General features: G+C 38.2%; 2 protein-coding genes, 1 long non-coding RNA gene and 1 pseudogene across 6 annotated transcripts in view; 1 reads left to right on the top strand and 3 right to left on the bottom strand.

Moving 5' to 3' along the window:
* Positions 1–1,297: 1,297 nt before the first annotated feature.
* Positions 1,298–5,911, bottom strand: LOC149047371 (uncharacterized). Its single transcript, XM_089205716.1, has 3 exons — positions 4,835–5,911; positions 4,091–4,508; positions 1,298–3,634 (listed from the first exon to the last, which is right to left on the bottom strand). Exons 1-3 carry the CDS (start codon positions 4,868–4,870, stop codon positions 3,168–3,170), a joined length of 921 nt encoding a protein of 306 aa, XP_089061842.1. The 5' UTR covers positions 4,871–5,911; the 3' UTR covers positions 1,298–3,167.
* Positions 5,912–6,437: 526 nt separating this feature from the next.
* LOC149047370 (uncharacterized) lies at positions 6,438–7,774 on the bottom strand. Its single transcript, XM_089205715.1, has 2 exons — positions 7,399–7,774; positions 6,438–6,768 (listed from the first exon to the last, which is right to left on the bottom strand). The coding sequence occupies exons 1-2, from the start codon at positions 7,604–7,606 to the stop codon at positions 6,524–6,526; spliced, it is 453 nt and encodes a 150-aa protein (XP_089061841.1). The 5' UTR covers positions 7,607–7,774; the 3' UTR covers positions 6,438–6,523.
* Positions 7,775–12,368: 4,594 nt separating this feature from the next.
* Positions 12,369–15,494, top strand: LOC149047369 (uncharacterized; annotated as a pseudogene). The gene is made up of 2 exons (XR_016185444.1): positions 12,369–12,908; positions 13,004–15,494. The product of XR_016185444.1 is annotated as an uncharacterized LOC149047369 (transcript).
* Positions 15,495–18,818: 3,324 nt separating this feature from the next.
* LOC113683429 (uncharacterized) overlaps positions 18,819–27,692 on the bottom strand; it is a 33,847-nt gene continuing 24,973 nt past the window's right edge. Inside the window, exons 1-3 of one of the 3 annotated variants that reach the window (XR_016186417.1) lie at positions 19,640–19,897; positions 19,271–19,331; positions 18,819–19,067 (exon numbers count right to left, since the gene is read on the bottom strand). This is a non-coding gene — a long non-coding RNA (uncharacterized LOC113683429). Of the gene's footprint in view, positions 19,068–19,270; positions 19,332–19,639; positions 19,898–24,446; positions 24,574–27,692 lie in introns of those variants that run through there. The other 2 variants (XR_016186419.1, XR_016186420.1) reach the window with 2 other exon arrangements.

Here is a 27,692-nt window from a genome sequence, read left to right as displayed (position 1 = left end):
ACGGGATTTTAATCATGTTTTCCAGTTCGCCTTATTGCCAGATGTCGGTTCAGTCATCCAAAATGCGCAAAATATTTACTTCGCTGTTTAAACCGAGTAACCTTAGATAGATATTTTGCAAAGGCAAAAGAAAGTTTATGAGGTGAAACCAACTATGAGTAACATGACGAACGAGTAAGGTCTTTGACTAAACGGTAGTTGAGGTCCTCTCGGCTGGCTGCATCACGCTATTCTCTTGCTTTACTGCATCTTCCTGTGAGATTTCAGGAGACTATGGAGGAGGCCATCCTAACAACGTTGCTGACGGATTTTTCTGAGTTCAAATAAATCGCACGATTTAAGAGCCATTTTCCGAGAAAATCGAAAATCGCAAGACACGTAAAAAAATTGAATTCTTTTGCCAAAACATCCCTTTTAGTGACCTAATTCAAGAAAAAATAGTTTTGGGTTCAAGTGATTCATTGTACGGGAGAAATAACAAATAGTTTGAAAAATCGTTTTATTGCTGTCTTTTCGCGCTTAAAAACAACAGAATCCGACCGCAACTTCGAGAAAACGGTGAACGCATAAGAAACAATCTCTAACATCGAAACTTCAGCCGAGTATTATTTCGTTCTTAATCTTTAAAATCCTAAAAGAAAATTTGAAGAAAGAAGTTTTTAACATTTACAATCGACAAGTTTAAAAAGGTCGTATTTGTGTCTCTTGAAATGTTAGAAAATGAAAGCGAACTTTAACCGTTGTAAAAGCCCTCTGGTATATGCCGCTTCCTAGTAAAACCCATATAGAATAAAGCCTTGGCTATTGAAGCAAATTACAGGAACGTTTTAGCTCTGGAAATTAAATACAGCCCTGACACTGGAGCAAGCAATTTGAGAATAAACTTTATGCAAATTAGACGGCCCGCTGAATGAATTCATACTAAATGCAAAGTTTAGTGTAAAAGGACTACTTACTGTTGCTTGTAATATGTTTTTACAGTGAAAATGTTATTTCTAGCTTTCAGCTGTGTTGGTAAGAGCCGTAAATAACTGACTGAAAAACGTTTGTTTAGCTACTTTGCTACCAGCGAAATCATTGAGATCGCAACTTCAAACTGAAGCTGTCATCGCTTGACGAAACTCCGTTACCACAATTTTAAAATAGTTTTCTTCAGGGGGAAAAAGCAGAATTAAAATGCATTCGAGACCATTGACTTCGATTTTGAATTCGTTTAGTTAAGATTTCAAGCCACCACAAGGTCTTATGACCTCTACTGACCCGGAAATCGGCTACATGCCAAGGTCACGTTAGCAAACTGTCACGAAATACTCAATAACTTCTGTTTTCGGCCTTTGTTTTGGTAAAAAAAATATATAAACTTTTCACAGAACAGACCTTCTTGCTTTATTTGATTTATATATTTGTATTGGCCTGGACACATGCATATGCTGACCGGCTGTGAAAGACATTCATCACAGTTTTTGATTCAGAGTGGTATAATATTTCCCAAAATATTTCAAACACAAATGTTTCCTTAATAAGTTCGTTATTCCCGAATTTCCCACCTTGCAATAATCCCTACAGCAAAAAAAGAAAAAAAAAAAAGCATAAAAGTCAACTTTATAGCTTGCTTTAGTTTTGTTTTGGATTTTTTTTTATGATTTTTCCTCCGAAACCAGGAAACCCTAGCCAGGTAACTAGAAATTCTCAGTTTCATTTAGAGCTTGTCCACAACACAACTTCAAACTTGCGTGTGCTTATCGCATCCTTAAAACCTTCCAGACCTCTTCAAAATTGTTGAAAAGCCTATTGAGGCTAATAATAATCTTTGAGTTAACTATGACCAATTCACGCCGCGAGCGCGAGAAAAAGAGAACCACTCCGCAGGGCTGAATACGCGATGTGGAGTGTTATAAAATTCCACATTCTAGCGCGTAACGCTTTCTCTGAGACCTCTAGAAGTGTTGTTTAGCGAAGATAAACAAAGTTATCTTTGGTTAACTCAAAGAACTTGCAGAAATACCTCCAGCCTGCATAAAAGGCGCTTTATGAGCCAAGCGAGGCGAAAGTGGCATTTTGCACGAAGCGCGAGAAGCGACGAGGGGAGGAGAAAAATAAAGCTTTATTTTTCTCCATCCCTCGTCTCGCGCTTCGCACTCGTTTCGTGCTCCGAACAAATGCCGCGTTCGCCTCGCTTGGCTCATAAAGCGGCTGTTATGCAAGCTAAAATACCTCTTCACATTTATAAGATAAGGTGTCATTGATTTGTCAGAGCGGGAAGAGACATTTATAAAGTGCAAATAGTCACGAGCTGAAAGGTAACTGACTGATTTGTAACAAGGACTCATCCTGACAAACGAGAAATGATCTCACTTTCCGAAAAGGAACGCTCTTTTAAACATAAACAAACTTCAAAAATAAGTAAAGGAAGCAAAACAATGAACAAAATAGATTTTTTCTTGACTTAGTTATCCCGGCGAGAACAAATGGTGAATGATTCACTCCTGGAAGCAAGCCTCTGAGGAGAAGTGAGAACACCGTTTAGGCAAAACTCTACAATTTGTGTACTTTACTAGCCTGTTCACAGACTCTCTTCATTTTTAGATATCGTCGAGTACACGTATAAAAAAAAAGCGCGTTCCGCCCTCTCTCACGAGCAATCGCTTATCTTGTGCGCGCACCAAATTCCCAAAACAGAAAAACGTCTGTGAGCAGGGTAGTACTTTCTGTTTCTACATATTTTTCCCACGGAGCTGGCAAGTGCAATTAATGACGGCTTTTTTCAGCAGGTCAACGTAGAGCGCTTTGCGGCGAACAGGCTTGGGAGGTACTTCTAATTCTAGTTACTGACAAATGTTTTGAAGCATTCCAAGTTTAAGTCGCTCCAGAGATCCTCCCTTGGCCATGGCACAGATATCGTACTGATCGTAAGTGATGGGGTGCTGTAGCGTGATGGATAGGATTGTTTCTCTTGCCATGGTAAAGTTTTCCTCTTCTACTACAGCTTGGATTTCAGCATCGTCGGATGTTTGCCGTCGGACCTTCGCTGCAAGACGTGAGAAATATGAAGTGCACTGCTGCGGGGTAAGAAACTCGGATACTTTGAACAAACGAACACCATCAGGTCCTTGTGCACGTCTCATTTCACGTGGTACGATATCACCGTCCAGTTTTCTGCCGCTGGTTTAACCAGTTGTAAACTTCGCATTTAGATAATCCCTCTGGTTTTGGTTAAAGCGATATGCTTTTTTGCTCGGCTTTAGCGCCCATCCTTCTTTTACCTCTACTTCGCCGGATGTAGCCTCTCTTGTATCCCTAAAGGACGCAAACGAAATAACTTGACTGGTCATGCCCTCCTCCAACCTGGACTTGTAGTCTAGTTTGGCAAGGTCTAACAAAGACCGTTTCTCTGAAGACTTGGTGCATTTCTCTAAAGATAGGTGTTTTTCGAGAGAAGACAGCCTTTGAAAGACCTTAACACACCCATCCTGAGGGCAGGTAAACACGGATGACGATTCATTTGTATTGTCAGTGGGATCATGAACCTGCTCCACTTCCGTCTCTTGCTTCTTCCTTGACTGAGTCGGTTTTGGGCTAAGGGGTTTAAAGTCTCCAGAAGAAAACTCAGATGAAAGCCAACTAATGCCATGCTCTGAAGTAGATAACACATAAAGAAACAAGATATGCATTAACAGCACTGTTCACCTACTTCAATACTTCACTCTGCACAGCCTGTGAAGAGTGCCCCTTTGGTCCACTTTGCTGCGCGAACAGATGAAACGTTTGCTTTTTACATCTTATGACCGGACATGTTCTTCAGAACCGCCATATTCTGCAATGTTCGTTTTAAAAATTTTGAAGAACAAATCAAGGACTATAAATTTATAAAGGGTCTAAGGGGCTTAAGTCTTTTACAAAGCAAAACCCCACGGGGTGGCAGACACCCGCTCCTCCTGCGTACCAGGATGGGAAATGGATGCCTTTCATGCGTCTGAAGGCTATAACAAACGATAAACGTACACCTTTTTACTCAAACTATAAAAAAATATATATTTGCGCGATGAAATAATTCTAAAAAGGAAGAATTGTGAATTTTCATTAGACTAACCTAAGGAGATACCTCGCTTACCAAACCAGTCGGTTTGGGACTCTCTGTATTTTTGTGGCAGGAACTTCATGGCCCAGTCGTTAATTATCAAGACAGTGTTGTCGTCAAGTTTCTCCAGTGCATCTATTCTCGCTTGGTCTTGGTTAGCTGATCTAAGGATGTAGCATTTCCAGGACATTATGGCCAGCTCGGCTGTCTGGAATATAAATAGCGCTTCGTCTTTGGCGTCCTGAGTCGGAAAGGTCGTCTCGCCAAAGACCCGTTCAATCTTTGCCAGAGTTTCCTGAAGACTTTGACAACGGTCACAAAGATCAGTGTGTTGGTGACTGCATTGTTGCTGGTAATCTGCATCACTACTGTCGCTAAGAGCAAACAACACACAATGGTCTGCTACGTTAGAGGGGCTTGTGACATGAACCTGTTGATAGAACAAAACTGAGATTACTGTTTGTCTGTGCTTATACTTCAATATAATAGTTAATCAAATGATTTTTAATCTAACATATATTATTAACGTCAGGGGGCGAATAACTTTTAACCTTAACCTTAGAAAAAAAACTATCCTCGTGCGCGCATTGTTAATCTCGAGAATTTATGTAAGCTAGTTACACGTGCACCATTTAGTGAAGAAAAAGAGTACAAAATATATATTTGTTTTACGGAATGATTTTGTTGACGAGGTAAAATAAGTACTTACTTTTAGTTTTATTCAAGCTGTCTTTCTGGAGTCAGAATTCACATTACCTTATAGTCCCCCTTCAAATACTGCTTGCTTGTCATAAGAGCTTTCACAACTGTAGTCTCTCACTCCTTGCCGGAACCTAATCCCCCTATTTGGCGTACGAGGGCCACGAGATCATCAAATGCGCGAGCACCTTCAGCTGCAAAATAATCTAAGCCCTGCAGTAATTTTCTTACAGAGGCACTGTACTCAAAGAGTACCCGTCTGATAGTAGTTTCGCTGAATGGTTTGAAGTTGATCTCCAAACAGTACTGAGTGTACTGTTGTATCACTCGCTCGGGCATCATCATACGGATTACGTTAGGTACTTGAATAACCTCACCAGACGAAAGCTTGAGATGTTTTTGCCCAAATGGAAGGTCCTGAACAAGATGCGGGCTCGTGATGAAACCAAGAAAGTGGTCAAGCTGCCTCAAGTCTACTCGTATTCATGTGGTAGGCTGTTGTAGAACTTGAGCGCCTCGGCCAAACTGTGATCGATGAAAATTAGCCATGGAGTATCGGTATCTTGTCAACCCCGGGATATAACGGGAAATGTCGTTGAAAGTTCCAACCCCTGCCATAATCGAAAGCACTTGTCTACGTGTATCCCAGCTTGTTGCATTCTGGTACGCTTCTGCTAGGGCCTCTAAATACAAATGCTCTGAATGTGACAACTCGCTTACACCTAGGGCCTTGTTCATAGCCGTAGAAGAGGCTAAACGTCGCCAGAGTTCACCAGCATTATCAGGGGTGGTGCTCTTTAGCACAGTTGCTACTATTTATGTGGCTCTCCTTGTTTGACGTTTTCTTGTTCGCTCAGAGGAATCACTCCAAGAAAGCCATGGCTTTCCAAGCGGTTCAAGTTTGCATGCTGCCAGGAACTCACTCAGCTTTTCGCGCGGCTCATGTAAGATCACAGGTGTGGGCTCGTCACTCTGAGTGGAAGCTGTGCTTATTGTGTCTGGTGACAGAAAGGTGTCATCAGCGATTGTTAGACATCCAAGGCTTTCTGCGAACTCTTCAACAGATTGACTGGTATCACTTTGTCCTGGAGATGAGTTTGAGCTGTTCTGTAACATACAAAAAAGACGTTTAGACATCAATGTTACTTCAATATTTCTGTTTATTTTGTCACTAGGCATTAGTTGTTTTATTATAGTTCGAAACTTAAGTTATACATCATTTTAAAAAAAGAAAATATGAATTTACATGCATACCGCTATCATTATCAATACTCCCGCTCCAGCCAGACCGAAAGGAATTTAAAGAAACGAACAGTGACCTATTCGTCTTAAAATCATTTTCAGAGTCATTTTCAAAGTTTACAGTTATTCACAGTTACCCAGCCCTTTCGGAATTTTGGCATTTGTTATGTTGGAATAACTGTCTGTATCCAAGGTTACCGTTTACTTACTTACATTTGCTTCTGAAGTCTCTAGTTCTACGCATGGAGTAACTTCAATCATTGGTGCGGATGTCACTTTCTGTTGTTGGTTTGTCTCCGCGAAATGTTGCTTGCACATTCTGCAAAGAGCTGTAGCAAAAATAAATGTTAACCTTGTTAAAAGGCCATCGCCGATTTCTTTACAATTCTTCAAAGCCATTTTCTTCTTTGGGAGGAGGGGAACAGGAGAATAAAGGGTATTGTAACGCTTGCGCATATGTTGCTTTACGCCCTCGCTCGTTTAAAATTAAAGCGTATACTTTAGCTACAAATGTGTTACGATAAACTTACGCGATCCAACTTGAATAAGTATTCCTTCAGTGTTTAAAATAAATGCAGATAGAACGCTGTCCAAATGCCGATTGCCTTTGACCGAGACTGTTTTGTGAGCAGCTATTTCTAGTGGAATGCTACACTTCACTTTTGAGGATCTCCAGCGCATACCAAATTCCGCTCTGTGGCGAGGGCATATTGTCAATGACAAGTGGGACTCTTCCACTGCAAATACCCCTAAACAAAGGTAAAGGGAAAGTTATCTATTGCATACATCACGAGCGAGTTGAGAGGCTCGTGTGCTAGGAGATCTCGAGGTCCCCTTTTTCATAAAAAAGTCTTTAAAGTCTGTGTATCAGTGACAGGTGTGTGTGCGTGGGTGGCGGAGCGGGGGGGGGTGGGGGTGGGGGTGGGGGTGGTGAATAAAGACCTTTTTGCTATCGTAAGCGTTAATATTAGGTTTGCAAAATATTAACGCCGCGGATAAAAGCCTGCGATTTTTAAAGAGATGAACTCGTTTGCTTATCGTTCTTGCAAGCAGGATACAAAAGAGCGGTACACAAGTACTGGGGACTATAATTTTGTCAAATGGAAGGGGACTTTTCGGTTCGACCGACCGAAATAACTTGACCGGTCAAATTGGACCAGCTTCAAAGGCGTTCCCAAATATTCTGGTAGGACCGAACCGAAATGTTCCACTCCATTTGATTTCTAACCGAAACTTGCGGAATTTTGGGCTGAATGGAAAGCACCCGAATATTTTTTTAGAATAACATGACCATCGTGAGGTCTGTGATAAAGAGATGATGGAAATGTACACCACTATTAGCCGCTACGTAAGACGGTAAGACAGTACATAAGATTTACCTGCTCTTGCTAACAGCAGTTTCCATTCAGTGTCAAGTGCTGTATCTGCTTTTAATCCATACAGCTCGCAGTGCCTCGAAATGTCCCTTGTACAATTTCTTAAAGCGAGAACTTCAACTTGGCCTGGATAATCGCTGCTCAAACCACAGGGTGTGGCGTCGTGTAATAAACCAGAAAAACTACATGAGTGAAACGTTGCCGAAGCCATGACAAAAAACAAAGCTCTCCCAACAAACGAGACAAACTCCACTAACGCTGTTTCGGTATTCGTAATACTAGACGGGAATAATTCAATTAAAAATAATATCGTAGAGGCACGTGCAATAGTAAGTGGCGAAACAGTTCGTGACAATATATAAATTTTATTCCAGGAGCATTTGACCTGGAAATGTTTTATTAAAATTGTTCCTAGAGTCGAATATTTCTACACTGATGATCTATAAACAGACGTACAGTTGTACATTTTTTCATTGGGACAGCTATAATTGCTTCTTTGTCTGTTTACATTGTGTACGAAGTATAGCACGTACCGTCATATGCGACAAGCGACAAGCGTGACCAATCTCTGCACGTTTGCTAAATTACACGTCATATGATCTTGTTATCCCGTCTAGTACCTGATTTGTTCGCTCAATAAGAATAATACTCACCTTGTTAACTGTGTGGTTTGAGCAGTGGTTAATTTTCATCATTGTATGTTATTTTCGGACCAAAACATAATCGGGTTTCATTATTATTAAAGCGTCTGATAATGCGTAATAAGCGCTGCGTGGGAAGTGTTTAGATAGCTCAAGCGCTGAAGTTGCTTGACACATTTTGGTCAAAATCAGGTATGGATGAGTTGCCACTTCACAGAACAAACAGATTGAGAGATGGATTTAACTTCTATCGTAACAAGCAATGGTAAGTTGTTCGTTCAACAAAACTTTGCGTTAAAAATATGAATTCATTCAGCGGGCCGTCTAATTTGCATAAATTTTATTTACTCAGATACTCAAATTGCTTACTTTAGTGTGAGGACTATATTGGATTTCCAGAGCTTAAACTTTCCAGTAAGTTAGTTCAATAGCCAAGGTTTTATTCTATATGGGTTTTATTAGGAAGCGGCATATACCAGTGGCCTTTTACAACAGTTAAAGTTCGCCTTCATTTATTAACATTTCCAGGGATACAAATTTGACCTTTTTAAACTTGTCGATTGTAAATGTTAAAAACTTCTTTCTTCAAATTTCTTTCAGGAAATTAAAGAGTAAGTACGAAATAATACTCGGCTGAAGTTTCGATGTTAGGGATTGTTTCTTATGCGTTCACCGTTTTCTCGAAGTTGCGGTCGGATTTTGTTCTTTTGAGTACGAAAAACCAGCAAAAAATCGATTTTTCAAACTTTTTGTAATTTCTCCCGTACAATGAATCGCTTGAAACCAAAATTATTTTTTCTTTAATAAGGTTACTAAAAGGGATGTTTTGGCGAGAGGAAAAATAATTCGTTTTTTCCACGAGTGTCTTGCGATTTTCGATTTTCTCGGAAAATGGCTCTTAATGTACAAACTCATGTGCCTCTAATGTAAGATTTTGTTCCTTCCCGAAAGATATATGACACCGTGAAGGGTGTTCGCGTCTGACTTATATACTTCCGTATATTTCAAGTTGTCATAGGCCATTGTCAAAGAACATTGTTGCTGACTTTCTATGAGGGTATTTTCAAGATGTCGCGATCAGAAATGATTTTTTGTCTCTTTCTTGATCAAAGTGAATTTCATAGCCGGGAAGGGTTGCGGAACATTTTGGGTTCGTTTACGCGCTTGTAGTGACAGAATTACTGAAGATTAGCGGCAAGGCTGTAGAAAACCTCCCTCGAAACACAACTGTCGGGCCTTTTTCAAAGTTAAGGCTACTTTTGTTTAAAAGGGTGTAGAAATAAAAATCCGCCGCTGTCATTAAGTCTAGCAACTTCTTTATATATTACTGCGACATTAACTTTGAGAAGAATTCTTTTTATTATTTTTTTTTTTTTCATATAGCTTTTGAGCCCTCTGGAAATATATACATAGATAAAGGTTATTTTCTAGGCGCCAGCGCGGAGGTGCGAGTTTCTCATGCTGTTAAGCTGTCAATCCACCCACGATGATTCCCTAACTTTTTTCCTCCCCGAAAATTTATCTACATATCAACTCTGAATGCTGTCAGTTATAGAATAGTGTGACTAGATCGTAAAAGTCACGATTTGCACTGATGGAATGAATAATTAATTTAGCATTAAACATCTTTTATTTCTTTCTTCTCTCTTCTAATTTTGATTTTATCATTTTGTTACTCAAATCGACCGCTTTGCACAATAACGATTTCTGCTAGTAGCTAAATATTTTTCCACCCATTTCTTCAGCTATACGATTTTTATTTAACCAGGTGCAGTTCGCATCAGCATCTTTTAGTGAAGTTCTTCCGCCCACGCAAATGAAACACCTTAACTTTAGAAACTTCCAAAAAAATTTTCGCTGGAAACTAGCCTTCAAAACGCAGTCATTTCAAACTGTTTTGTATCACGGCCGAATGTAATTGGTTGGAGCTTGAGTTACCGCTCAGTATTTACCTGGGACTTTTCAAAGAAACTTATTCAAAGTAATTTTTAAGATTCTATGACGCACAAAAAAATTTTCACAAAAGATTGTGAATATTACTCGACCTCGTGTACTCGACCAGTTTTCCTGAACAGTCGATTGAGATAATATATATTGGACTTCGTTCAGTAGCCCTTTAATGTAATTGCGTTAGTCAGTCTGACTCATTCACTGTTTCCACCACGGGCACGCGGGTCGTATCAGGTAAGTTTCTGATTTTCATTGTAAGGTGACGCTATTTATTGAGCAGCGAGCCTTTCACAAGTGAGAGGTTTTTCGCTCATTTACGGATGAAGGCGTATTGAAGCAAATCTGTAAGTGAAGCATATCACAAAGCGAAAGGAATTGTCAAGCCAGTTAATCATGAATCTGCCGGTTAATCACAGAATTTACATAAAAATTATTTTCATTTATTTCCTCTGGGTCATCCGTAAAACTTTTAACAACATCTGTATCTGGTTATGTAAACTGTTTATTTTTTCCCCAAAACATGACCTTTGAAACGCGTTTTTATTGTGTTATTGGTCGTCTCTTATCTTTTTAAGAGAATGTCCTTACTGAGCTGTTTTAGCACCATAGTCTTATAACAGTTTTAGTTTTTCTCCGTTCTTCATTCACGGTGCAGCTTTCGGCAGATTGCCTAAAACACAGATACAAAAGGACCAAACAGAAAATAAACAACCAGTAAAAAAGGAACGAGGATTGTTAGGAAAATCATTCAGTCGTGGAAGTCATTAAGATAAGAAATAGATGCCGTATTAATTGTGTGAAATACCCAACATATCAAGCTTTCAGGCGCAAAACATGAACAAACGAACAGAATTTGAAACAAGTGAAAAACTGTGAAAAAGATAATCCGAGGTTATGTCGCTTCCAATATTCCAGCATGATATAGCGATAAATATCCCATACTTCATTTTCGATTAGGCATAGGATCCCGACTTTGGGATTTTTTCGGTATTTTTCGGTGTATTCGTACTGTGTGTAATCAATCCTCTCTTGATCAACCTGTGGCGGATTTCTCTCTTAACTGTTTCTTCTTTTTTTTTTCTCCTGGCCGAAGCTCTTCAGAAACGTGAGTAATCATTTTTTGTAAACGAGAATGATGTCTTATTGCTTCTTATCTTTTGTTAGGATTAGAAGGAAACCTATACTTCTGTGATAGAAATGTAAGCTAATTGCTAATCTATGAAAGGAAACAATCGTCCAACAAATTCATCTAATAATATCACAGAAGTTAAGTAAGCTGCAACTCGGTGATAGAGTTTATCAGCTCTCTTAAAGATTGATCGTGACGTCTATTTCGTGCTCAAAGAGGCTGCTTCTTTTGATATCTTATCCTATATGGATTCTAATTCAGTTTCCTGTTTCTTTTCCTCTCTTTACTTCAATTTTACTTCACTCTCCGCAATAACTAGCTTAACTGGTCAATATCGGTATATATCTGCTTTTGTGATCAGTGTATACGACGACATGGTTTTTGGAAATTACCATTTTTAATAAATAGAGTTATATTTAATTTTGTTTTTTTTGTTCCTTCACTGTGGAATACTTTAGTTCCAAAAGCTTCTCAGCCCTTTTACTCCTTCAAATAAAGCGACAAAAGAAAGACAATTTGACCACTTTCTTTGATCGCTGCAATTACGTTGGGTCTTTGGTGAAATAAATACAAAGCTATAGAAAACATCAGGATTTGGCAATTGGAACTGGATGTAGGAGAACTGACATTTTGATGATAGGAAAGTATAACTAAACTAAACCATATGTCAAATTGTCAAATAGACAATGATTTCTTTAGAGATACTCTTTTTTCGGTGAGTCAATGTGAAAATAGGCGCAATAAATTTTAAAAAACCTGAATGAAATGATACTTAAGCTCCTTAGCCCCTAAGAAAAAGAGCTTTTAGCGACGATCCGCGGCTATTGCAGGTGTCTTATATAGGAAATAAATTGACGAAAAAATTAAAGGCGATGATAAAAAAATGCATTTAGTATTAATGTGTAAAACATAAAGGGAAGCTTTACTTTATGAATAAAGATAACTTCGTTGAATTTTACTTATCAAAATTGTTTTGACGATCATAGGTTTATCAAAAATATCGCTGGAGAAAAGGAGGAGAACAAAGAGAATGCACTCTATGATGAAATTTGACACTGAAAATCAAAATAATGTAACTGCTTTGTTCTGTTTTTTTTTTCTTCTGTATGCCTCCCAGTTATTAGAAAATTTTATAAGAAACTCTGAAAAGTTAGATCTATTGATTTTGTTTCACCAAAACTCAGGATGTTCGTACCACCACGCTGAGGGTAATTAACTAAGAGATTGAAAATTATACCATTACATACACCCTTGCTGTTTATCACGTAATCATTGAATAAAGATAAAGAAGAAAAAAATATGATTACAACTTCCAGAACTGCTGATGTTTACGCTGTGTGTTAATAGTACACATACAGCCTCAGTCACTGATTACTATGATGAATTGAATTGAATTTGCAACCTGTCCGAAATGCATAGATTTAATTTTGCTTCCTAACAAAAATACTTCAAAATTTAATAACTTGAAAGCGAAAGGCATCATGTCGTTGAGTGTACCGTCGTAGACGCTGTTTTTTCCTCTTTCTGTATGTGTATATGTTAATTTTTAGGTAAGCGATAGATGTTTCCTACTGAGAGAAAATGGAAATTGTTTTTTCTTGCAGGGCTGACGGATATAGATAAACTCTAATAACGTTTGACTAGCCGATGTGCTTCACTGTCCAACAAAAGCAGCTGGCGAGACAAAAATCTCAGCATTTATCCCACTGACTTCTGTTTCACCTGTCTTGAGGTGGAAGCTGTATTCAAGTTATCTTCTGTTGGTGGTCTCCCTTACTTAATGCTGCAACATGGTAATTCGTATTTGAGTCGCAAAGTCAGACAAGCTGTCGAATTGTAACCAGGCACACATGCAGGAAATTATTTGATTGGTTTTGATCTTTCATAGTTGTTGACAAGGATACTGTTCCAAAGAGCTCGAGGTGCATCACATGGTTGGATAAAAACGGAATATTCCATCGAGGGCCCGAGAAGTTCCAGTTTGCTGGAGGCGTGAGTGCATAAAAGACAACAGAAAGCACCTTTACAAATCGGTGTCAAGTCGAAGTTTAACAAATATACTATTTGCGCATACACTGATTTTAGCGCGCCTGCGGGAACAAATCAGAGAGTTTAAATGGCTTTAGCATCGGCGTCAAGTATGTGTTCAAACATTGGTCCTCCAAAAGCTCTCTCATACTTTACAGCCTCCTTTTCAGTTTTCCTAATAATTTTGATTATTCCTGGAAACTTTCTAGTCTGTTTGGCCATCATAAAAGATCCCTTCAGAAACTTGAAAACACCTTTTAACTATTTCCCGTTAAGTCTAGCGGCCACTGATCTGGTTGTGGGAACGATTCTGGATCCCGTGTCAGTTGCTTTTCACACCAGCGAAGCGCTTCAACTTGACAGCGTAGATATCAAAATCTTTCACACTTTATACTTTATCTTGTGCACGTCGTCTATTCTAACACTCATGGCACTTACCGTAGACAGATATGTGGCCGTATCGTCGCCAGTGAAGTACAGAACAATGGTTACCTCCAAGCGCGCTATTTTAACATCCCTGTCAATTTGGGTGGCGGCACTAGGGTTTTCTTTGGTTTACTTCCAACTCGGATTTATATTCTACTCCTTCATATTTGCAAACACTGCTGTTCTCAGCACGTTTGGGGTTCTCATCTTTGTTCATGTAGGAATAAACGACTGCGACAAAGATCGAGATATTGGCGAAAGAGGAGAGCAATGGAAAGCACGAAGTCTGATGTACAGGAGAACCAAAGGAATCTTATCAATGCAAAGAAGGACAGCAAAGCAGTCAAAGCATTGATGATTGTGCTTCTTGCATCTTTTGCTTCGTTCACACCAGCCTGTGTTATGATTTACTTGTTAAATTTTTGCTCAGGCTGCAGTTGTGTGCTGATTCATTGGTTGCGGGATTTGCAATTCTTAATTGTGTTGTGCAACTCTGGTATAAACCCTTATTTATACGCATGGAGGCTTCCTCAGTTGAAAAGAGCTTTCTACAAATTCCTTCATCTCAAGGCACGCACACGGATAAGTGACATTACCACGACATTAGTTTATGCCGCTGGCAAACGAGAAACCAGCCAAATACCTAAAACTTTAAGCGGTGGAGACGAAAGGATTTCAACCGTTTAATAAAACTATACAAACACAAATACACTCACAAAGAAAAAGTGTCCTTTCTCATTTGTATCTCGGTGTATGCATATCATTGACATTGCCTTAACTAATAATTTAATGAGTAAGAAGACTTAGTAAGTCTGACAAAGATAATCTTAGGACATTTTCATGTATTTTTTTGTGTTGTGAAAGTGAAATGTTTGAGGGGATTGCCGAAACTCTTCGTCTCAGAAATTAATCACTATTACTACTTAGAAAGGACCATCGAACTTAGTTATTTATTTGCTTTCGGGTCGGATTTCGAATTATGAACCAAACATTAAATTCGTTTCCTCATTTTATCAGCAGCGATTAAATGAAGTAAGTAACGTTTAAACCCATGTGCAGTCCACACACACAGCGTTGTAACGAATGATGATGAATACACGGACCACAATTTACAGAGCAGTCCACAAATGCAGTTTTCCCAATATATTAATGACGATTACGTTTATCATTTTAGACCCTAAAGTGAAGTGGTTTCTGTAATAACTTTCAGTTTCAACTACTCATTCTCTGTAAACGGCTTTAACTACCACTTCTACATGAACCACTGCTCGAAACATAAAGATTTAGCTAGCTCTTATGAAAGCCTTTCTGGAACAAAAAAATTAAATAAAATTGATGTAATATTTTTAAAATAATTGGATTGTTGGTGCAGGAAGTATTAAACATGGTATTAAGTTGCATTATTTAGAGCGCCAAAATGGCGCGTATTTAAAATTTGTCAGAATGGGTACGAGAGTTGTTCTTAAATACCATATGCCATCAAATCTTTACAACAGGCTTTGTCCGTGCGCTATTCCCAGAATTTTCCACGCACAAAGTACATTAGAGGTTGCCCAGTTCTCATTCCGTAATGCACGAGGTGCGTTTTATCCAACTTAAAATACAATTAATTTAACTCCTCAACTTATTATCAGTCGGCGGGTAAGTTAGTAGCAACCTAACGCTATATCAGGGTTTAGAATACAGGTTGACTCTCTTTTTTAGATCATTGTCAACATTTCATTAATATTATCAAATCATTCTAAGTTACCCACTTAAATGAATTTGATGATCTTGCAGTGTCCGTTTAAGTTCTGTTCGTTTTATGGACGGCAGGAAAAGGCAATCAAAAAAGGCTTTCTTCTGCGCAACTTGAGGAGTGTCTGGTGGGATGGCGTACGCTTATCATCTGTTGGCACTGTTTTCTCTAAATCTGAAGACTCTACCAATAATCCACGATTCAATTTTAGCATGGAAAGAAAGATAAAATGTGGCATTCAACTCACGTTACAAACAGAAATATTAATCGATAACGCTGCATTATTATTACCACTAATCTTGAAAAAAATTGGAGCCAAAAAAAAGAAGGTTGGTAAGCCATCGTGATTTGAAGCTGCCAACGAAGACTGAAGGTTTTTTCAGTGAAAATCATTTTGAATTCGTAGCCCACAATTGAAGTGTCGACCCTCATTTTAAAGCCCGCCGGTGAAATATCGATTCGCCAGTAAGGGTAAAAATATGGGTTTTCTTTGAGTTTATTTCGGCTTTGTTCCAGCGTCTACATAAAAAATGAAAAAACCAATACGAAACTTGGTGCGCCATAATCTACATTTTTCCACTTGAATTCGACAAACGTATCGAGAAAATTAATCTTGTCCTAATCAACTCATCAGTTTAAGTCCACATAATCATATTCGGGTAGGAAGGAGGATGGCGAAAGGCGATGAAAGTTACTAGGACGGATTTAAAATTACACAAATAAAATATTTCGTCTATGAATGCACTGAATACTTCAAAGAAGACTGTGTCCCAGTGTCACTCAATAACCGAAAAAACGATCTCACCTCAGTCAGACAGACATTTATTTCCCTCTGAGTTTTCGATCTCTTTGACAGAGTTTTCTTTCTTTATAGCAGAGCCTTCGCTCGTAATAGCAGAATCTTCGCTTGTTATGACCGAACCTTCTGCATTCATGGCAGATCCTTCCTCTTTATCTCTTACTCTCAACATATTTAATGGATTACGTCCGATAAGTTCAACAGAAAGTCCAAAAATAAGACCAATGTAAGCAACGAAGACCAGGAACTGTACAAACGGCGTCACGTCCATGTTGAGGATGGGTAAAATCATGTTTTGTACCTTTGCAGGAGATTTTTAGGATTTGTTTTGACCACAGGCTTTAAAATTTACGCAGAACAGGTTTTTCTAAAACTTGGCAGCCGTTATGATGCACATTTCAAATTGAACGCGAACCGGGGGAGGGTGCATTCATTTTCATTTTATAGAGAGGCAGGGGTGGGGTTTCCTACCCGGAGTTTCAAATACTTCTTCCTAATTGACGAAGAACTACTGAGCAACTCGATATATATATTTCGCATATGTGTACTTTCCTTGTAGTATGAGGTGCTTTTCATCTAAATTCAGTAAATCAACACAACACTCAAACATCTTGCAGTAGCATGAAGAGGGAAAATTAAAAGTGTTTTCTATACATTTCATTTTTTCTTTTGCAACATTTGTAATCTTCAATTTAAAGTGTCACTTGCAGCTTTCCTTATTGTTTTCCTTACCGCAGCCCTTCAAACCCCTTTCTCTATATACCTTTAGCCTGAAAGTGTCAAACTTTCTAGAGGTGCAACCCTGTATACAGTTTATCGTATGTACTCCCCCCTTCTCTTGACGAAAGGTATAGAAAGTAATATTTGGTAACCTCATTGAGAAGTGTTATTAGAATGCCTCCTCCGTTGAGAGATATTAGTTTACTTTAAACAGTAATTTTGAAGCAAGCTCATGGGTTCAAATACGAGATTCATTATCTACAGTGGCCTGGTTAAAATTGCCAGAGAAGAAATGATATTTGAGTTTGCCATGATGTCTTCAACAGGTACCAGCAGCTTGATTCTTAAATATTAATTCACTGAAATGCAAATTTTTAGTACCCTCTTTTGAATCATTAAAGCAAGGAACGCTTAAATCGTAACTTTTGTGTGTTTTGCCGTTCTCACCGTGGTTTACCTTTTTTTAAAATAAAAAGGCCACTTTTTCGAAGAGAATTTTGCAAAATTGTGTAATTCCAGTGACATGTCGCTTGACCATAGACACTGTTTGCATTATTGTTATTATCATCTTCGTTACAATCAATATTGAAATATTGATTTAACAATATTGATGAAAGACGATGAGAGAAATGGCCAACCATATTATTGCGATTGTTTTGTCTTGATGAGTAGGCTCAGTTAAGCTTTGTCAGGATTAAAACCGATTTGCAACGGAAAAAAAGAACAAAAAATTGAGGAAATATGTTATAATAACGGTCTAAGAGCGCTTAATTTTGTTATTTATTTATTTGTTTGTTCATTCATTCTTTTTTTCTTTTTTTTTTTGCGGATGTCTTGTCTCTCGCGCAACGCAGTGCTATATAAAACCATTATGCTGACGTAAGCCAGTCCGGATAAAGCCGCTCGGTCCTGCACTCGCGCAGCTTTGTCGACGCTTTTTAAAAAAACGTGAAATTTTAACGAGGTGGCTTTAGCAGGCCGCTGCATGTTTTCCCTTTTAATTCCACTGGCTGGAAGGTTATGGCACATGGATAGCTAAGATCAAATCACAAGAGGAATTATGTTACTAACCAGAGCTACCTTAATGTCGTATTAAAATAAAAGGCACCAAAATAAAATACACCATTGGCAGCCGACTAACGTGCTATATTGCCGGGACGCATTACAATTTGACACAAGATTCGTGCAATATCGTTCGTTCGATCTTATCCGTTAGTGTGAAATTTAACGTGAAATTCTCCGCAGCAGATGATGATATAAATTTCACTTTATGGTTAGATGTTGAAAGTTCTGATGCCTGTCAGCCATCAGTCTTAACACGTTTTGACAAAGACGGCCGACATCTATCGAAACCGCCCACATTTGAGTATGCCAAAAAAGACTACCGGCTGCAGGGAAAGAGGTTATGTAAAATAGTTTGAGCTTATCCCAGCCTGCTTACATTCTTCAAGACGTTAACTTTTGTATAGCTCTGTAGCTCAAACTGATAGGGATTTGTTGCCGTTCTATGATTCTTTAATTTAAAGACCAGTATCATGCCTTTCTTCTATGGTGAAACGAAAATGACTGCAGCAGCTGTGCAAGCGGAAATATTCCCGATGTTTACTTGGGGATGCACCAGACTCAGTAAATTGTGAATAGAAATTTACTGCGAATTACAGGGTAATAACTCGTGTTTAACCAAACATCAATATAAAGGCCTCGAGATAAACCCTTTCACTCTAAAGATCTTATTAGTAATTTTCCTTTCTGTCTATCATACAATTTTTTTATGATGGTAATTTGGAGAAATTGGTATTGGGTCAACTGATAATCCGCTTAAATTATATTTTCCCTATTCTCATCAGTTGTCTGTTTGATATTGTATTGAAATCGTAAGGAGAAAATGTGCCGTGGTCAGTCATGGGAGTTAAAGGGTTAAAGAGTCCTCACACTACCCTGGCGGGCCACTTAAAATATTAGGGCTCAACAACAAATAGAGCGAATCGTACATATTCACCATATGGACCACAGCCTTTATTGAATTCAAACAATTTATAGATTTTCACAGAATATAATATTGATGATAGCGGCTAAAGCATCTACATCTCAATTTCGTCATTTAGGAATGAAATTATGCTTTAACTTCAAGTTAGCTATGTAGTCTTCACTGCAGTGAACCTATTTCTTTCGTTCCTTTCCACATCTCAGCTCGCGGGCTCGTAAGCAAATTTCTCTCCGGTACTGTTGCTCACGTTTTGCCTACAAAGATTCAACATACATTAAAATTTCTCTTCAAATTTATTCGAAAAAAAAGAAATAAAAACAAGACCATTAAGCTCTGATGAATATTTGGAGTAAAATGCACGAAAAGGACCGAATGACTTCTTCCTCCAATTCAACTATTTGGATAGTGACTTAACCAGACAAACCGAAGAGACCATAGATTAAAAACCTGTACTTACCTCCTCCAAGCGTCGTTGGAGATTTTCTAGGCTTTTTCGTTGGAGATTTTTTAGGCTTTTCCTAAAAGAATTTAAAACAGCTTTTAGTGAGTTGAACAACCAGGATCATTCAACAATGATATGAATGAAATGATAAAGAAAAAACATTATTGAAAGATTCCAGCCCATTTTGACATGACTAAATACATAGATAAGGTACTTCTATGCTCACTAATAAGTGCTCCTTACAGGAAATTCTCCTTTTGAAAAGAAAAACATTGCCATCCCTAATCGAACCACTCAGAAAATTCAACTCAAATTAAATATTAACACTATCTAAAACATTTTAGATGGATTGAAAACGAAAGAGATTTCTACTTATTCATGTACTTTTTCTCCATTGCAAGCACCAAGAAAGCAGGGAGGATTAGGCGCGGCGCCCTCAACTAACATCGAAGAAAGGAACAGAGCAAAAACACAAAGTGCTGTAGTCTTCATCTCGCTGACACAAGCCTCAGTGAATGAAAAGTTCTGGTACATATATTAATCGCCGGCGATCCAAGATGTGTGCAGCTGTATAGAAACGCTTTACCACCTCAGCGCGGATAAAATTCATCACTTTCTCAGTCGACATTCTTCACAAAAATGCGTCAGTCAAAATGTGCTATAGTTTATTTGATAACGGGATTTTAATCAAGTTTTCCAGTTTGCCTTATTGGCGGAAGTCAGTTCAATCATCCAAAAATACGCAAAATATTTACTTCGCTGCGTAAACTGAACAACCATAGATAGATGTTTTTCGAAGACAAAGAAAGTTAATGAGGTGAAACCAACTATGAGTAACATGACGAACGAGTTACGTCATTGGCTAAACGGCAGTTGAGGTCCTCTCGGCTGGCTGCATCACGCTATTCTCTTGCTTTCCTGCATCTTACTGTTAGATTTCAGAAGACTATGAAGGAGGCCATACTAACAACGCTGCTGACGGATTTTTCTTAGTTCAAATAAATCGCACCATTTAATGTTCAAACTCATGTGCCTCTAATGTAAGATTTTGTTGCTTTCCGAAAGACATATGACACCGTGAAGGGTTTTCACGCCTGACTTATATACTTCCGTATATTTCAAGTTGTCAAGGGCTACTGTCAAAGAACATTGTTACCGACTTTCTATGAGGGTATTTTTAAGATGTCGCGATCAGAAATGATTTTTCGTCTCTTTCTTGATCAAAGTGAATTTCATGGCCGGGAAGGGTTGCGGAACATTTTGAATTAACTGAAGATTAGCGGCAAGGCTGTAAAATACCTTTTCGAAACACAGCTGTCCTGCCTTTTTCATTTTCCTTTATTTTCAAAGTTAAGGCTACTTTTGTTTTAAAAGGGTGTAAAAATAAAAATCCGCCGCTGTCATTAAGTCTAGCAACTTCTTTACATATTACTGCGACATTAACTTTTAAGAATAGTTTTAAGAGTTTATTTTTTCATATAGCTTTTAAGCTCACTGGAAATGTGTAGATAGATAAAGGTTATTTTCTAGGCGCCAGTGCGAAACAGCGAGTTTCTTATGCTGTCAACCTTACATCCATTTACGATGATTCCCTAACTTTTTTTCCTCCGCGGAAATTTATCTACATATCAATTCTGAATGCTATCAGTTATAGAAGAGTGTGACTAGATCGTAAAAGTCATGATTTGCACTGATGGAATGAATAATTAATTTAGCATTAAACATCTTTTATTTCTTTCTTCTCTCTTCTAATTTTGATTTTATCATTTTGTTACCCAACAAATTTGACTGCTTTGCAAAATAACGATTTCTGCTAGTAGCTAAATATTTTTCCACTCGTTTCTTCAGTTATACGATTTTCATTTAATTTAACCAGGTGCAGTTCGCATTAGCATCTTTAAGTGAAGTTCTTCCTCTCACGCAAATGAAACCCCTTAAATATAGAAACTTTCGAAAACGTTTCGTTGGAAACTAGCCTTCAAAACGTAGTCATTTCAAACTGTTCCTTATCACGGCCGAATGTAATTGGTTGGAGCTTGAGTTACCACTCAATATTTACCTGGGACTTCTCAAAGAAACCTATTCCAAGTAATTTTTAACATTCTTCGACGAACAAAAAATTTTAAGATTGTGAATATTATTATTATGGTGATTAACTCCTTTTTAGCTACCTCTACAGAAAGAGAAAAAACTTGAATACCCTAGGAAGTGTTAAAAATCTAGCATGCGCACGAGGAATATAGTCTTGTGTCTTATCTGCAAGGAAATAAAAGAACCTTACTCGAGAATCTGGTGGTAACCTGAATACGCTATTTTGGCGAAAATAGATAAAGCTGGTCATACGAAATTTACATGTCTAGCGTATCTTATGCCTTCCTTTTTTTCGAAAAATTGTAGAGCTACAAGCTTGCATAATAAAAACCATCGCAAAACTTGAATACCCTAAGTGTTGAAATCTAGCATGCGCACGAGGAATATAAATTTGTGTCATATCTGCAAGGAAATAAAAGAACGTGACTCGAGAATCTGGTGTTAACCTGAATACGCTAATGTGGCGAAAATAGATAAAGCTGGTGACACGACATATACATGTCTATCGTGTCTTACGCCATCCTTGGTTTTTTTGAAAATTTGCAAAGCTACAAGCTTCCATAACAAAAACCATTACATCTCTCATGACGCCTTTCTGCTTGGACACGTATCCCATGTAAGCTGAAAAGAGAAACTGTGATAAAAAAAAAAAAAATAAAAAATGAAGTAATAAAATAATTGTTGTTTCCTCTCTGACAATACTTTTGTACACGGATGTTCATGAAGGTTGACCGATGAATGATCTTTCACATGTACTAAATGGTAAAGTTACTCACACTTCAATGAGTTAAGGTATTTATGGTCCATTAGTATTGGCATTAACAGCTCACTGTATTCCGAGCAACTACTCACGGTTTTTTTTTCAGTTTTATTTCAAGAAGAGCGGCTCTGGGCCAATATGCTATGTGATAGAATAGAATTTAGAATTTCCTTTTGTTCTTTGGTTTATTAGTTGTTACCGGCTTGATACTTACTCAGCCGTTTGAGCTTTTGTTGTCCTTTGCGCAGTACTCAAAAAAGTGAAGAACTGGATAACGAGAATTTTACAAAGCGGAGTTCTTTTTATAAAGGAATTCGTTAATAAGTCAAACAGAATCTCTTAGAATTTCACACTCTTATGCAAATAAACTATCTGGAAGAAACCTGTCAAACATACACATTCTAATTAATGAAAATTGAATCGTTTGTTCCACGACATGGAGTCTCTTCTATGTAAGTGTCAGTTATCAGTTACAGATAGCGCCGATCAACAGGTTAAAGCTAGCTGACACCACAATTGGTACTGACTCTATGTTGCGAGGTATTCTCTATCATTTCGGCCACAACCTTATAACCTCGAAGAATTAAAACACTCTCCATTTGATGCTTGATTTTGCATTTCGCTTTTTCATTCTTTGCTGCAAAGTCGAGCACAATTTTGCATTCAATTTCACGCAATTCAGTTTTATGCCGCTATACAGCACGACGGTTGACATTTCATCCTGAAAACATTTGATCGGAACCTGACTGGTTCGCAAACTGCATGACGATGGAAGTGTAATAAGTAAGGGAAAAAAATGATATTTCTCAATGTCTTGAAAACCCTGCCCAGTGAAATTTGAGCAAATACTACATGAACCAAGCTTATTCTGTTAGCGTGTCTACATACCGGCCTGGCCGTTTAAAATTTTGCATCGCAAACTCAAATATAGTGAACGCACGTGTACGATGTGGTTACAAACCATATTGAATTCAAACATTTTATTTTCACGATAAACAATTCTGTAGCAGCTTAAACGTTTACAGAACACTAGACTCAATTCTTTTGTGCCATTTCACATTCCAGCTTACCGGCCTGTGAGTAAACGTTTCTCTGGTACTGTCGCTCACGTTGTGCCTTAGGATTCAAGTTACAGAAATTAAAAATACCGCATAAATTCTCTAGTTTGAGCACTCTGGCATGGCTTAGATGATCCCACATGTGTGAGATCACTTGGGGTAGCTATGTGGCCTTACCCCCATCCTATCATCAGCACTGCACTGATGAGGCCCAGAAGGCCGAAACAGTACTGTCTGCAGTTAGATATAGCTCTTTGGCATACAAAGCTATGCTATCATGTCCAAATTGAGCACTCTACTAGGATGAGTCATTGCTGCTAGCATTATGCATGCTCACTAGTTTTTCTAGTTTGAGCACTCTGGCATTTATTTCCTCTGGGTCATCCGTAAAACTTTAAATAACATCAGTTATCTGGCCATGTAAACCTGTTTACTTTCTCCCCACAACGTGACGTTTGAATCGCGTTTTTTACAGTTTCCCGTCGTATTCTTGTTCGTCTCTTATCTTTTTAAGAGAATTTCCTCACTGAACTGTTTTAGCACCATCGTCCTATAACAGATTCAGTTTTTCCCCGCCTTCATTCACGGTGCGGCTTTCGGCAGATTGCCTAAAACACAGATATAAAAAGACCAAACAGAAATTAAACAAACAGTCAAATAAACACGAGGATTATTAGGAAAATCATTCAGTCGTGGAAATCATTAAGATAAGAAGTAGATGCAGTATTAACTGTGTGAAATGCCCAATATAAGCTTTCAGGAACAAAGCATGAACAAACGAACAGAATTTGAAACGAGTTTCAGACTTCAAAAATCTTTCAAAATCCACAGCTTATGAATCAGTGATTACGTTAATACGGTCCTAACCAGATTATCACTTTTCATTATCAAAAATATGCAGCTGACTAGTCATACGAATTGGCTCTCGCATCGTAATGAAGAAATGTAAAATGGTTTCCGTGTTTACATAGCCTGATGTAAACACGCGGGAGGTTGGAAGAACACGAGATAAGCGTGGGAAACCACGACGCGAAGCGGAGTGGTTTCCAGCTTATCGAGTGTTCTCCCAACCTTCCAAGTGTTTACATCAGGCTATGTGAACGTGGAAACCATTTTACATTTCTTTTATAAAATAACTAGTGAAAGAGGAACGAAAACCGTGTTTACATACGCTCATGTAAAATTGAACTCAACCGAATGACTTCTTCTTCCAATTCAACTATTTGGATACTGACTTAACCAGACAAACCGAAGAGACGATAGATTAAAAACCTGTACTTACCTCCTCCAAGCGTCTACGGATGTTCATCTTCATCATTTCTAAATTTCCAGCCCCTCCTTCATCTCCAACCTTTTTCGGAGGCTTTTCCCAAAAGAATTTAAAACGGTTTTTAGTGCGGAAAAATTACTGAGTTGAACAACCAAACGTTGACTGAATAAATAAATAAATGTCCTTACACTGTTAGCTTTCAGTCCTCTTTACACTGTTCACAATAATAAATGTTCAGATAGAAGGTTTGGCTTGACTGAGGATTGTGGCTTAACTTTGTTTAAAATAATCAGACCTGAAATTTCTATTCAAGGTATTTAGCATGCATGCAAGCTCATAAGGTTCATGGCCACCAAGGAAATAAATCTGGGGTGTAACACACTTTGAGATTTACTTTCCATATAATTTGCTTGAATATACACAAGGTCTTATTCAAACCATGGTTTGAGACACTAAAGCACTTACAACACTGAGGGCTGGTTATTTACAGAAGGTTTCACTCAAACCAAGGTTTCAGACATTGAAGCATTTAAAACATTCTATTCAAGGTATTTAGCATGCATGCATGCTCAAAAGGTTTGTGGCTGCTGAAAAAATAAATCTGGGGTGTAACACAATTTAAAATTTACTTTCCATCTAATTTGCTTGAATATAATTCAAATTTGTAAATTTCTCTTCTGCAATAGCTTCAAAATAGTGGTTCTGCACAATAAAGCCAAAATGAAATTTTGAAGGATCAAAAAGACAATTTTTTCAAAACTTTTTTCTAGTATTCCACATGTTTACCATTTTCAAATATTTGTTCCTTTTTTCATAATGTAATCATAAGAAGGTTAAGGGCCCTACATTGGGTAAAACAAAACTGAGCAAATGGTAATTGGTTGGTCCCACCAGTGCTTACAGGCAAATGACATTTTTCAAGAAATTTTTTGCACAGGGTAAAGATAATAGGAAGTGACATTTTTAAGATTTATTTTAAACTTAGCTCAGAAAATAAAATATTTGAACACAAATTTGTATGCAATGATAACATAAAATAACAAATGATCACAAAATTGAATAAAGATCTATTAAATCAAAATTAACATTTGTTATGCTACAGCTGTCAGATTATATCCTGTCACCCATCCCTTTCCTCATGATAAAAAATGATTAATATTTATGAGCACACACTCTTTACCAAGGCCACATAACGATCTATCTTGACTTCATCTTGACTTCATATTAATTTTCTTTAAAGTTACTGCTTGTGAATTGATCACACAACACAAAAACCAATACAATATAGCCCTTTCACACAGCTGTAATATTTCCGATCGAATAATATGCAAATTTTGAACCAATTGACTGAGTTATTTGTTAATCTAATTAGCGATTCACTAGAGCGTTCACTTAGTTACCTTTAAGAGCATGTAGACTTTTAAGTGTCAGCTCCAAAAACATATAATCATTATTTGAGAGGTTCCTTTCCTTTGACATATCTTTACTTTAACTTAACGCAGTATTTTGGCCGCTTAAGAAACAGTATCATGTGCCGGAAATAAAGTCACGAGAATATTAACAAGAGCTTACCAGAAAAGCCCACAACGATGAAACAAAAGTGAAATGAATAATCTTCGGGTAGAAAGATGAATTATGCTTCTGAGACCTCTCGTTCTCGATATAGAGGGGCAAAAATTCTTTAGCCTCGATTAAAGGTTAAAAAGCGTCTCTGATATTGTAATTCAATGTACATAGTCACATACTCTGTAGCAATAACTTTCAAACAGTATATCTTGAAATATCAAGGGTGAAATAAACATCGAAAATTTTAATTAATCATTTACACACCTTTTAAATTCTTGTCATTTTATTCACACATGAAAGGAATGTAATAAATCACAGCAATCCTGTCTAGTGAAGACTCACCTGTTCTGTTCCTCTAAATGTGCCACAAGCTCGTCCACTGACTTTGTTCGAGACTTTGAGCGTGGCGGAGGTTTCAAGGTATCCGGAACACTTTCATCGTCTAAATCTCCGTTAGAATTGTTATCCATAGTGACAATTACAGCAGTTTGTTCTGCAAGTCCCTTCAGAAATAGACGAAGCTGCCATCAACCCAATCGCGAGCTACTTACGGTGAGAGAGGTCAGTCGGTAGTGATCTCCGAAGCACGCTGCAACAAATCGCCATGTTCTTTTTTCCCCTCTAAGCCGTCACATTCTGAGTTAAAAAGATCTCTTTATATTGGGCGAGGAGTCCTTAAATGTAAATTTCAATAAAATATCTGTTCCGCAAGGGAAGGTCAGGACAGCTCTTCGGAGCAAGGACGGTCTAGAGTGATAGCCAAAATACGATGGCACAGTAAGGCTCGGAAGTGTGGAAAAACGTTACTTCAATTCAGCGGACATTCAGGGTAGTGCTTGAATATTGATGTAATATCACTGAATTAGATTGAAGCAGCTTTTCGGACAACTTGCGGGTCAGGCAGTCTGTCAGATCTTTGGACGATACATTTACCATACTGGATCGCGAAAACGTAGATGACTTCTTACAGCATTTAAACAACCAGCAGCCTTCCATCCGCTTCACCATGGAGACAGAGAAAGACAACAAACTCGCCTTCCTAGACACCGCAGTTTTAAGAGAACCTGACGCCCACCTCACCATCAGCGTATACGAGAAGCCTACGCACACCGATCAATACTTAGCGTATGATTCACACCACCCTCAATCAGTAAAACGCGGTATTGTTAAGTGCCTTTACGAGAGCGCCAAACGTCTCGTAAAAAAACCCTCAGTCATCTCCGAGGAGAAAAAACGTCTGTCATCTGTTCTGGTTTCTAATGGTCCGTCTTATTTCTTGCAGAAACCAAGACCGGAAAACCAAACAACTGTTCCGGACCAGCCAAAAAATTCAAAGCTACTGCGTTTTTACCTTATGTCAAAGTTCTGTCCGAAGAGCTTCGCCGTTGCCTACAACAACGAGGCATACGCGCTGTTTTCAAATTGGAGACTACGCCAAGATCTCAGCTAGTACGACCAAAAGACGCTGTCGACCCGGCTAAACAAGATGGCGTAGTTTACAGGAGTCTCTGTGAATGCGGCAAGGTGTACATCGGAGAGACTGGAAGACCTATGCAAGACAGAATTAAGGAGCACGATCGAGACATTCGACTCGCCCGTACCGAGACCTCCGCCGTTTCAGAGCAATATTGGACACAAGCCACTCTGGAACGAAGTAAAGTTTATTGATCGTGACCCTCATTACTACAAGCC

This window comes from Pocillopora damicornis, chromosome 4 (assembly GCF_964200805.1).
Source record: "Pocillopora damicornis chromosome 4, jaPocDami1.2, whole genome shotgun sequence".
Classification (NCBI taxonomy): domain Eukaryota; kingdom Metazoa; phylum Cnidaria; class Anthozoa; order Scleractinia; family Pocilloporidae; genus Pocillopora; species Pocillopora damicornis.
This window is presented reverse-complemented; position numbering and strand designations above follow the sequence as displayed.